The sequence below is a fragment of the Phacochoerus africanus genome, chromosome 7 (genome assembly GCF_016906955.1).
Source record: "Phacochoerus africanus isolate WHEZ1 chromosome 7, ROS_Pafr_v1, whole genome shotgun sequence".
Taxonomy (NCBI): domain Eukaryota; kingdom Metazoa; phylum Chordata; class Mammalia; order Artiodactyla; family Suidae; genus Phacochoerus; species Phacochoerus africanus.
Genome location: NC_062550.1, coordinates 49,890,117 through 49,903,398, shown reverse-complemented (window position 1 = coordinate 49,903,398; position 13,282 = coordinate 49,890,117). Strand labels below are relative to the sequence as shown.

The 13,282-nt window shown below is 39.4% G+C and overlaps 1 protein-coding gene across 10 annotated transcripts in view; it reads left to right on the top strand.

Moving 5' to 3' along the window:
- Positions 1–13,282, top strand: part of PPFIBP1 (PPFIA binding protein 1) — a 189,022-nt gene that overhangs the window by 116,269 nt on the left and 59,471 nt on the right. For all 10 annotated transcript variants that reach the window (XM_047787323.1, XM_047787328.1, XM_047787324.1 and 7 more), the window contains 2 exons: positions 4,424–4,522; positions 8,303–8,508. In XM_047787323.1, coding sequence (XP_047643279.1) covers positions 4,459–4,522; positions 8,303–8,508 — 270 coding nt within the window. In that variant the 5' untranslated portion in view covers positions 4,424–4,458. The remainder of the gene's footprint in view (positions 1–4,423; positions 4,523–8,302; positions 8,509–13,282) is intronic.

Here is a 13,282-nt window from a genome sequence, read left to right as displayed (position 1 = left end):
CTTTAAATTCCTGACCCCCTCATCCTCCTCAGACTTTTTCTCTCTCACCTAAAACCTTTGCCGTATTATATACACACTTATTGTGTTTTCTGTCTATGTTCTCCTTACTGTTACATACAGGCTGTGATGTGATATGTGTAGAGATCGAGTAAGCATTTATAAACTTATATAACAATTTAACATTGTCATCATATTTTTACTATATTAAACACTTGGTCTCTAACAACCTGAATTTTTTAAAAAATTAAGATTAAATTTTTTTTAAAAAAAGTGGTTCTTCACCACCATTTTGAAATGCATGGCCAAGGTTTTCATGCCTCCGTTTCATAGCATTAGAAAGCTTTGTTGAACAGCACAAATAAATAATAAATATGTGTCTTCTTGAAAAAGTGTTCATGCTCTACTCAAATTATAGTTGCTAAAAAGGAAGAATATTTGTTTTTCTAATGTAGTGAGGTGATGAGAGATTTTCTAATATAAGCATTATTTTAAAATCAGCATTCCATACAAAAATACAATACCTTTTAAAATTGAACCTCAAAAAATCAAATACCTCGGAATACACCTGACCAAAGAGGTAAAGGACTTATATGCCAAGAACTATAAAACTTTAATCAAAGAAGTTAAAGAAGATGTAAAGAAATGGAAAGATATTCCATGTTCATGGATTGGAAAAATCAATATTGTAAAAATGGCCATACTACCCAAAGCAATCTACAGATTCAGTGCCATCCCTATCAAATTACCCAGGACATTTTTCACAGAACTAGAACAAACAATCCAAAAATTTATATGGAACAACGAAAGACCCAGAATTGCCAAAGCAATCGTGAGAAACAAAAACCAAGCAGGAGGCATAACTTTCCCAGACTTCAAGCAATATTACAAAGCCACAGTCATCGAAACAGTGTGGTACTGGTATCAAAACAGACAGACAGACCAATGGAACGGAATAGAGAACCCGGAAATAAACCCTGACACCTATAGTCAATTAATCTTTGACAAGGGAGGCAAGAACCTAAAATGGGAAAAAGAAAGTCTATTCAGCAAGCATTGCTGGGAAAATTGGACAGCTGCATGCAAAGCAAGGAAGTTAGAACACACTCTCACACCATGCACAAAAATAAACTCAAAGTGGCTGAAAGACTTAAATATAAGACAAGGCACCATCAAACTCCTAGAAGAGAACATAGGCAAAACACTCTCTGACATCAACATCATGAAGATTTTCTCAGGTCAGTCTCCCAAAGCAACAGAAATAAGAGCAAAAATAAACCCATGGGACCTCATCAAACTGAAAAGCTTTTGCACAGCAAAGGAAACCCAAAAGAAAACAAAAAGACAACTTACAGAATGGGAGAAAATAGTTTCAAACGATGCAACGGACAAGGGCTTAATCTCTAGAATATATAAGCAACTTATACAACTCAACAGCAAAAAAGCCAATCAACCAATGGAAAAGTGGGCAAAAGACATGAATAGACTGTTCTCCAAGGAAGATATACAGATGGCCAGCAAACACATGAAAAAATGCTCCACATCGCTGATTATAAGAGAAATGCAAATCAAAACTACCATGAGATACCACCTCACACCAGTCAGAATGGCCATCATTAACAAGTGCTGGAGGGGCTGTGGAGAAAAGGGAACCCTCCTGTATTGTTGGTGGGAATGTAAACTGGTACAGCCACTATGGAGAACAGTTTGGCGATACCTTAGAAATCTATACATAGAACTTCCATATGACCCAGCAATCCCACTCTTGGGGCATATATCCAGACAAAACCCTACTTAAAAGAGACACATGCACCCGCATGTTCATTGTAGCTCTATTCACAATAGCCAGGACATGGAAACAACCCAAATGTCCATCAACAGATGATTGGATTTGGAAGAGGTGGTATATATACACAATGGAATACTACTCAGCCATAAAAAAAAAATGACACAATGCCATTTGCAGCAACATGGATGGAACTAGAGAATCTCATACTGAGTGAAATGAGCCAGAAAGACAAAGACAAATACCATATGATATCACTTATAACTGGAATCTAATATCCAGCACAAATGAACATCTCCACAGAAAAGAAAATCATGGACTTGGAGAAAAGACTTGTGGCTGCCTGATGGGAGAGGGAGGGAGTGAGAGGGATCGGAAGCTTGGGGTTCTCAGATACAATTTAGAATAGATTTACAAGGAGATCCTGCTGAGTAGCATTGAGAACTATGTCTAGATACTCATATAGCAACAGAACAAAGGATGGGGGAAAAAAATGTATACATGTAAGAGTAACTTGGTCCCCATGCTGTACAGTGGGAAAAAAAAATAAAAAATAACAAATAAAATAAAATCAGCATTCCAGAGTTCCCGTCGTGGCTCAGTGGTTAACGAATCCAACTAGGAACCATGAGGTTGCGGGTTCGATCCTTGGCCTCACTCAGTGGGTTAACGATCTGTCATTGCTGTGAGCTGTGGTGTAGGTCACAGTCGAGGCTCGGATCTGGCGTTGCTGTGGCTCTGGTGTAGGCCGGCAGCAACAGCTCTGATTAGACCCCTAGCCTGAGAACCTCCATACGCTGCTAGTAAGGCCCTAGAAAATACAAAAAAAGACAAAAAAATAAATAAAATAAAATCAGCATTCCCATGTTTGTAGCTTAGCTTATATATGTTAATATAAGTATCTATCTAGAGCTGTTTGAAGTGTAACTTTTAAAATGAAAGGGATAAAATTTAAAAAGAAATAAAAATGAAAGGGAATGTAAGCCACTTAATTATATAAAATGTAAGGACTGTACATTCTTTGAATTAATCCTTTATGTTCTCAATTTGCGTGTTTTGAGTCTTCCATCTTGAAGTGTGATTATTAAATTTGTGCCCCACCTCTCTGCACTGTGCACTAACTAAATATGCATGTAAATTTTTGAGAACTCCTAGGTTCATAACCTAGCTTGTTAACCCCCTCATTTCTGGGTGACTGTAAATGCATGTCTTGGGTATTGTTGGGCTACAGTATTTTTATATAAAATGATAGTAATATTTTATATGTTCTGTAAGGAGTAATGTTCTGGGAAATTCTGAGATGAAATCTATGAAAACTATAAAATCAAAAGTGATGTCACAGTGATTAAATGGCATTTTATTAGAATGAATGCATGGTAGAGAACTGATCTAAGCAGCAGTTTATCAGAACTGTAAATATGTTTGTAAAAATAAAGTGGTGAGGTCTGATTGCTTGGAAACAGAGGGCAAAGGTTTCTGTTAAATAACATGCCCTTTATTTCCCAGGTATTTGCTGCACCATAGTATCTGCAAAGTAGCAAGAACCTTATTTAAACCTGTTAGGAGAGCTTACATGTATACTTAGCTGGTACCTGAAATGCATTAATTAATATTGAAAAGCACATAATTTGACTTTTTCCTGTTAATAGCCACATTTTTTGTAAGAATAATTTCAATTTATTTTTAAACCTGTAATAGAGTGCGTAGATTGTGACACAATTTCAGCACAAACCTATCTTTCAGATACGATTGGAGAAACAGAAATTCAATATAGTGGAAATCAGACCTAGTTTAAAAACTGGTCTTTGTAAACTGGTTTTTGTTATATTTACTTGCTCTCTTTATAATGCCAAAAAAATCATTAAACATCTTTGATCTTTTTTTAACATGGAGATGAAATTATACATTTCCTAGGGTTGCTCTCATGATTAAGGAATGTGGATAATTTATGTAAACATGTAGGAACCACTGTAGGCATAAATACTTGACAGCTATTATTACATGGCAAAATACCAGTAGATGGGTATGTGCTTGAAAAAATTTCTCAAAAATTTACATGCATATTTAGCTAGTGCACAGTGCAGAGAGGTGGGGCACAAATTTAATAATCACACTTCAAGATGGAAGACTCAGTATATACATATATGTTCCTGAACCATTTTCGTAGACAAATCTCACGGTAATTCCTTATTGAAAAAAAAGCAAAACAAAGGCAAAATTAAGGGAACAAAAGTGGGTGGGGTGGCGCAGGTGAAAGGGGAACAGTCTTATCTACCCAGCATCCTGCATGGCCCTCAGCAAGGTACCACTGCCACCTCTGGTGCCCTCACAGAGACCTAGGGCTCTACAGAGTACATCATGGAAACCATCCTACCAGGGTTTAAAACACCGTGGGTGCAAGAACTGAATCGTAATTATTTTATTGACTGATCAGGTATAGCCTGTGGTCTTGCAGTTCAGTAAACAGATGACGACTGGCCACAGCTTGTTAAATGGTTAATACTTAATTCCGCTCAAATACTTTGGAAATTCTTTGTATTTGATTGCTAGGTGTTGTTATAATTTGACGTTGAGTTATCAAACCTGCCGGGAAGCGTGTGTCATTTGAAGGATGTAATGTTAACATCATTATTTTTTCAGATCTAGGTTGGAATTTGCCCTTGACAAATAACAAAATGATGAGTGATGCAAGTGACATGTTGGCTGCAGCGTTGGAGCAGATGGATGGTATTATAGCAGGTAATCTGCATCCTCTGAAAGACGCAATCATGACATTTACTTTGCTCTCTTGGCTTTATCATGACAGATCTTTTATTACCTCTCCACTTTCACATTCACTTACTGGCTCTCTCTAGTGTCATCAGGCTCCCCATGGTTTCATCTTTGTCTCTCTTCTCCAGTTTTTGCCAAATTTTTCTTAAATTTGATTTTTAAATGTCAAAAATTCCAGTACCATCCTGGGCTTCTTATCAAGGATAAAGAATCTGTCTGTCCGGTGACTCTGGTGCAGGTAGTATGTGGGCCACATTTTGAGGGATGCTGCTTTAACCCAATACCCAATATTTTTTTCTCAGTAATCTCTTCCCTTGAAGAGACTCCAGTGACTCTCAAATCTATTTGTTTTTCCAATTCTTTGCTAAGATTCAAGTCCCTATCTATACCTGCCAGTCAGATGTCTCCACTGAAATGTCCCATAGACATATCATTGTCATTATGCAAAACGCTGAGCTGGTTATCTGTGTCTTCAGAAGCCCCTCTAGTTGTCTTTATCTGGCTAATTTCATAGTCCTCCATCCATACAGTTTCCTAAAGCAGAAATTTATGTCCTTCTAGACCCATCCCACATGTTCCCCCACTTTACCAAATTCTATCATTTCTGCCTCCTACAAAATCTACCATTCCTTTTTGTCCTCTCTAAAATCTGTATTGTCTTGCTTTATCTAAATAACCCTCTCACTTGATGTCCCTGAAACTTTTTTTTGCCACACCTGCAGCTCGTGGAAATTCCTGAGCTGGGATGGAACCCTCACCACCCCAGCAGTGACAATGCCAGATCCTTAACCCACTGTGCCACAAGGGAACTCCTCCCTGACACTCTTGCTTTCCCATTCTTATCCATCCTTTTCCAGACCACCAGAATCTTTTTTTAAAACACCAATCTGATCATCTTCCTTTTTAGGAATCTGCAGTAATTATCTCTAGAAGCTGAGCAAAGGCAGTAGACTCTCATCTCCTTTTTTTCTCATCATTGCTGAGGGGACATTTACTCCTCACATTCTTCCAGGAGTGGTGGCTACCTAAGGTCTCATGTGGCATTTTATGTTTTGTCTCAAGAGCTGGACTTTTCATGGCATTCAGGAACCAATTACAATGAGGAGGTGTCTGAGTGGGCTTTGGGTGGGGTTGCCATGCATGCACCTTATGGTCAGGGTCAGGGTACAGCTGGCCTCTACCAAACACCAGGGGCAGAATATAGCTGTCCTGACCTCAGCGACTTCTCTTTTCTGGTCATAAACTTGATCCTACTCTGCTTTGATGGTTTGAAGAAATCAAAGGTGTTTTCCTTCTCAGAAGGTTCTTCTCTTGAGGGATTGGCATGCATGGTCAAGCCTTCTTTGTCATACTTCTGTGTCCTGGTGACCCAACTTGAATTTGACCTCTTTGATAGATTAGACCACACCTCGGGTACTGTGTTTGGTTCTTGGAATATTATTTTCAAAGCATCATTGGCAAACTAAAACTTAATCTAGAAGAAATGTAAGCATGAGGGTAAAGAGTTTAACAACCACATCTGGTTAGGAACAGTATGTGTTTAACCTGGAAAAGCATATTCTTACTCAGAGCATGATATATGCTTTTATTTTTAATTGTTTTTAATGTTTTAACTGCCTTCTTTAAAACTTGAAGTATACTTGATTTATAGTGTTGTATTTCATGTGTACAGTGAAGTGATTCCATTACACATATACATATATGTATGTGTGTATATATATTTTTTCAGATTCTTTTCGTTATAGGTTATTATAAGATATTGAATATAGTTCCCTGTGCTATACAGTAGGTCCCTGTTGGTTATCTATTTCATATGATACTTGTTTTTAAATAGTTGAAGGACTGTCACGTGGAAAAGAGATTGGATATATTCTTTCACAATTTCAGAAAATATAGCAACTAGAACCAATTATTACCAAAGGTTATATATAACCTTACATTCGTAGTGAACCTCTAGTCAAGGAAGGTGATCTATCTAGAACAGTAGCTGAGGGGTTTGCATTTTATATTTTATATTAGACTGGTGTATTTGTTCCTTAGCCCTGGCAGGGCTTCAGGACCAACATTAGAGCTACTAAGAAAATCAAGTTAGCCTTAGTCCCACCCTCAAACTAAGTCAGAGCTTTGTGGGTACAACCTGGATCTGTATTTTTCAATGACCATCAGTATTTCTCCAGCTGAGATAAGAGGGAGAGGAGGAAAACTGACTGCAGACATTTGGGGAATTTTTCTAAATGCATATTCCTCCCCTCTCACCTCATTCTGTGATGGAGGCTGAACAGAATAGGTTACCACCGGCTTAGGTATTTTTTAATGGTATCATCAGATGATTTTTTTTTTGTCTTTTTGCCTTTTCTAGGGCCACTCCCTTGGCATATGGAGGTTCCCAGGCTAGGGGTCTAATCGGAGCTGTAGTCGCCGGCCTACACCACAGCCCATGGCAACGCCGGATCGTTAACCCACTGAGCAAGCGCAGGGATCGAACCTGCAACCTCATGGTTCCTAGTCGGATTTGTTAACCACTGCGCCACGATGGGAACTCTCCAGATGATCTTAATACTTAAAACTGCTGGAAGAGGACATTATCATCTGTCTGGGTTGTAATGCTCTCCTGTTCTTCTTTCTCCTGACATCCTCTCCTGCATTTATTTTTTTCCGAGTTCTCATTTCAGCTTTACGTGGTTTCCTGAGGAGGTGGATTCAGACAATTATGTGACTCCATGAGCATGTGTCACTGTGCCTAGCATATCAGCAGTTACTGTCACAGTTTGATAGATGTTTGGTTCAAATATTTTGGCCCAGAATTAGGAATATCAGTGGAATGAGCTGAAAGAGAATTCTTTTACCCATTGTTAGACTCCATCAAGCCCCATGGCCAACTGGAGAGAGAACTCCCACATCTGTTCGCAGGTCTCCTCCAGTTGTAAGATCTTCAGATTTGTGATGTAATAGCCTAAATATCCATAACCATCGAGATTTATGTATAAAGTTACTGTGTATATTTGATCGTATGTATGTTTGATAGACCAGAAAATAAAAATCAAAGAGATGAAGAAGCATATGTGAGTGCTTTCAGAGTGGGCTGTGGGTCAGTTGCGTGGCTTTAAGTAGTAGAATGTTTTCTCTAAGAAAACAAAAATGGCTGTAAAACTATTTTTTGAAGCTAACATTATCGAGAGCATTTGATGCTAGGCTGCAAACAAAATCGTGGGGGAAAATGTTTACACAGACATGCTCACAGATACATACACAAACATACACATGTAAATTATTGAACTTTAAAGATTAAATTCTGGTCAGTTAATTGGAAGCTGGCCCTCTTAATTTTGAAACTATTACCATGCAATTTCTACCTCATTGGGCAGCTCTTTCACAGGAAATTTAAAGACTCTGTGGTTTCTAAAATTCGTATTTTGGGGACTACATGGCTCCACCCAAACTGGCCTTTTACTGCTGAGCCCTGGTTTCCTTGAGGTCAACACATCTCACACCAAGGCCCACATACTCCTACTAGTCCACACTGCTGGCCTCCCTGTTAGGTATTTGACCATTGACATTAATCATCAATTACATGGTTTTTATTTTTGCACAAATACTATGCCTTGGAGAGATTTTTATGATTGAATTCTCTTTTCCCTGTGCCCTGTTTGGTCACTTCCCACTGTGACTACACTTGCTTGCCACCTTCAGCTTGAGTATATTATCTAACATATATCCTGTTGCTCTCTCTGATTTTTTTTAAACTAGGTTCTAAGGCCCTGGAATATTCCAATGGGATTTTTGATTGCCAGTCCCCCACCTCCCCGTTCATGGGAAGCTTGCGAGCTCTGCATCTTGTGGAAGACCTGCGTGGATTGCTGGAGATGATGGAAGCAGATGAGAAGGAAGGCTTGCGATGCCAGATCCCAGACTCCACAGCAGAAACGCTCGTCGAGTGGCTCCAGAGTCAAATGGTAGATATCTGCATATTACACGTCCCATGCCAAGAATCTTCTGTTGTTTCTTCCAAAATTTAGAACAGAATTTCTGGCCAGCATAGCGGAAAGCAGTTATAGGGCAACAGGTTTGCCCTGATCTCATCCCTTAAGAGATCATTCCCTTTTGACTCGAAGGATAGTTTTTTCAAAAGTGCTGTTAGTGTACATTTCAGGAGTGCCAGCTGGTCACCTGATTTTGCCCATAAAAGTGGACCAGCTTTATTTATTTAGTCTTTTTTTGCTATTTCTTGGGCCGCTCCCGTGGCATATGGACATTACCAGGCTAGGGGTCGAATCGGAGCCGTAGCCACCAGCCTATGCCAGAGCCACAGCAACGCAGGATCCAAGCCGCGTCTGCTCACGGCAACGCCAGATCATTAACCCACTGAGCAAGGCCAGGGACCGAACCTGCAACCTCATGGTTCCTAGTCAGATTCGTTAACCACTGCGCCACGACGGGAACTCCTGGACCAGCTTTACACTTGTGCTTAAGTGACCTGCCGTGGCTTAAAACACATAGTCCTGTAAGGAAAAGTACCTTCCACTTAATAGATGCTTTCCCAGGAATACTGGGAAGTTGACTGTAAAAGGACCAATAGCTATTCAAAGTAGGGAGAACAGTGAATAGATACTTCTGATAGCAGCAATACTTCCAATAGGTTGGTAGCAGCGTTTGGTATCAAGTGCCACCTAGTGGTTATGGCAGTCATTTCAGTTCTAGTATGTGAGTTAAGCTGTGGATTGGCCTTTAAATGGTGGTGTTATTCACTGAACAATGAGCCTCTTTCTAGGCATCCTTTTCAAAAACTGATGGCATGGCAGATCCGCCCTTTCCCTGAACACCGTGGTGAATACTATGGTTTTAGTATGTATTAAACACGTAGAATCCAAAGAATGTCCCAAAGCTATTCAAAAGAGAATACAAAATACTTACTTATTTTGTAAGTAAAGGATACTCAGTTTTTAGGAAGATGCATGAATAAGCTTATAGATTAATTGTATTTATATAAAAGCTAATGAAAATTATATGAGACTCAAGGTCTGTGGTGGAAATGTAAGCTCTTTGCTTTAGGAGCCTTAGCAAAAGTTACATCCCACAGCTAAAGCATTTTCATGTGATGAGACAAATACCAGTGTTTCCAACTGGCCCCAATAAGTACTTCCTCATTTCTAAGTACAAACAGTACGATCCAGCTTTTAGTGGTGACGCAGCCACGCAGCCTTGACAGTTAGAGAGATCTTACTTTTTATAATACATAGTGGCTCACTATTGTACTTTATAATTGCTCTGCAAGTTTCTCCTCCAGAGATTTAAGTATCTGGGTTTGCTGATTTCTTTGGGGAATTGCTTCATGTTCTGAAATCAGACATTTCCCAGCATATTCCTTAGGCTATTGAAATTTCCTCACTCACCCCTTCTTTACTCCATGTTTTTCTGACCATTCAGCATGGAGTGGGAAAGGAACTTCCCATTGTTGGGAGAACCCTATCCTAGCCCACTTCCAGAGGCAGCCAATGGCAGCCAGAGCTTGAGGGTACTGTGGTTGAATTTTTCACTGTGTCCAAAACGTTTCTATTAACATGTGTTCCATCTGTTCTATTAAAGTATTTCTGAAAAAGATTAAAAGTGGCGATGATGGATGGTACCTAAACATATATGATGTCATTCATACCTTTTTCAGAAACTTCTAATGATAGTCGCATGTCAGAGCTAGAAGAGCACATGCTTGCTGGATTGCAAGGCCTTTAGGACTTGCTCCTGATTGCTTTCTGACCTTGTGTCTCACTGCATTTCCCCTCTTTCACTCTGCTTCAGGCACATGGGCTTCCTCACTTCCAAACTTGCTGGGGAAACTGGCCCCAGGGCCTTTGCACTTTCTGTTCACCCTGCCTGGAAAGCTTTTTCCTCGGATATCTGTATGGCTAGCTTTCTTGCCATTCTCCTTGTGTCTGCTTAAAATTGTGCTTTTGGTGAGGCCTTTCCTGGCCACCGTATCTGAAATTTCACATATTTATTCTCCATAGTACATCTCTGTGCTTTATTTTTTTCTTTGAACTCAACACTTTCTTATTTTGGCCTATTTATATGTATTTTTTAAATCTCTCTAACTGGAATGGAAGCATCATGAATCAGAGATTTTTCCTATATTTAAAACAAACCAAAACAAAACCACTGGATCGATGATGCCTAGACGAATGCCTGGCTTGTGGGAGATGGTCATTAATTCTATCTAAGATGAATGATGCTCCATGAATGATAAAATGTTATGAACATTTGAATGAACTGAAGTTATTTTTTGTGTTAAATTTATTCTTTGTTAAATTTATTCTTGTTAATCTGTACTTTTGGTTGCACTCAGTATTTGATATTTTAAAGTTCAGTATCTACAAAATGACAATACTTTACACACCTTCCAAAGCTTCAGTTTTCATCCCCCAAAAAATGACAGTAAAGTAATTTAACTAGATATAAGTCCAGACAGGTGAGTTTCTTGGAGTTAAACTTATTTATATCTATTCATTTGGAGGAGGGGTGGGGGGGTTGTTTTTTGTCTTGTTAGGGCTGTACCGAGGCATATGGAGGTTCCCAGGCTAGCGGTCTAATCAGAGCTACAGCTGCCGGCCTCCACCACAGCCATACAACGCAGGATCCGAGCTACATCTGCAACCTACACCACAGCTCACGGCAACACCAGATCCTTAACCCACTGAGCAAGGCCAGAGATCGAACCCACAACCTCATGATTCCTGGTCAGATTCATTTCCACTGCGCCATGACGGGAACTTCTATTCATTTGTTTTTTATCTGTCCCCTCATCTTGACCCCAATCCTTCCAAATTATGTGTATTTTCTCAAGCATGTAGAAAATGAAAGAATAAAAGGAGAAAGATGGCAGAGGGCAAAGCCCAAAACAAGAAGAGGAGAGCAGGAATGAGTGTTTGGAGTAGTAAAGGCATAGGTGTAACATGACTAGTCAGAGCTAGGCCTGTGGTGGATTTAAATTTTAGAACCCAAGGCAGCATCAAGAATCTTAACAGGTGGAAGGTCTTAACACATACAGTTTAATGATTTTCTGATAACATAGCTTTCTCCCATTTTAATGTTTCAGAAATTGTGAAGTGCTTTATGGTCTTAAAAGTGGTCTAGAGAGTTTCTAGTGGCTTAGTGATTAAGGATCCTGTGTTGTCACTGCGGTGGGGCAAGTTCGATCCCTGGCTCAGGAGCTTTTTCATGCCTTGGCCACAGCAAAAAAAAAAAAAAAAAAAGTGGTCTATATACACACTTTACCTGGAATTGTTTCTTTTTTCTTTTTTAAAATAATTAGGTACCTAAAGTCATCAAATAAATTCATTGAGACAGAAAATAGAAGGGTGGCTGTCATGGGTTGGGAGGAAGAGGGAGTGAGGAGTTTATATTTAGTGGGTACGTAAAGGAGTTCTGTAGATGGATGATGGTTGCACAACAGTGTGAATGTGCTTAATACCACTGAACTGTATACTTTAAAATGGTTTAAAAAGACAATTTTTGTATGTATTTTACCCCAATCAAGAAACTTAAAATTAATGATTTGATAAAATTTGATGGCATCTTAGAATTGAAGGAACACAGGCTCCTACAAATTGTATTGCACACGAGGAAATCATCAAACTATCAAATAAAGGAGATCCTGTTATAAAAAAGCAGTGAACGACAAAGAGGCCAGGGTTGGAAACTGGCAGTCACACATGTGGGCTCTGGAGCCAGGAGAGCTGAACTTTAATGTTGGCTCTGACTCTCAGGGGAAGTTTTCCTAAGCTGTTCGTCTCGGTTTCCTCACCTGTAAAAGGGGAATGATGGTTTCTGCCACCCAGGTTTGTGAGGATCCCATGAGCTAATAATATACATGGAATGCTTGCCAGTGAGCCTGGTGGCGTTTAGTCAAAAAGGCGATACTGAAGAGTGGATTGTAAAAGGGAGAGGGGAGCATCTGACAGGAGCCTTTGCAATGAGGGAAAGAAAGGTTCAGTCCAGTTTCAAGGGGGGTTAGGTTACAAATTATTCATACAGTTCACTTCTTTGATAGAAGAGTACAGACATGTCTCAGATGATGAAGCTTTCACAATATTTTAGAAAAGCGTATTACTGGTTCGAGTTAACATAATTGAGATTTCATTCATATTTAATGATGACTCATGTGCTTAAGACTGACTGATGTTAATCTTCTCATTAGTGCAACTGGGCATTTGCAGTTCTAATTATTATTTGCCCAGGCCAGGAAGATTCCCCTGGTTTCCTGCAGAGTGCCAGTTAATCCTTCCCTACTAATTTCTGCTGCCTGTTTAATTGTTTCTTATGATCAGAAGCTGGATAAGAAAAAAAGAAAATAGTAACACTGGTAGCCTGTTACAGTGAAGGGATATTAAATCTATAAGAATGAATTTTTTTAATTGAGTAGCTGTAACTGTAGCCTTCTAGAAAGGAACTTTTTTTTTTTTGTCTTTTTGCCTTTTCTAGGGCCGCACCCTCGGCATATGGAGGTTCCCAGGCTAGGGGTCTAATCAGAACTGCAGCTGCCAGCCTACACCACGGCCACCGCAATGCCAGATCCTTAACCCACTGAGCAAGGTCAGGGATCGAACCCTTAACCTCATGGTTCCTAGTCGGATTCGTTAACCACTAAGCCATGACGAGAACTCCAGGAACACATTTTTTTAAGACTCAAAAATTTGTCTTCTGTGGTTAAAAAAAAAAAAAAAAAAGCAATTGAAT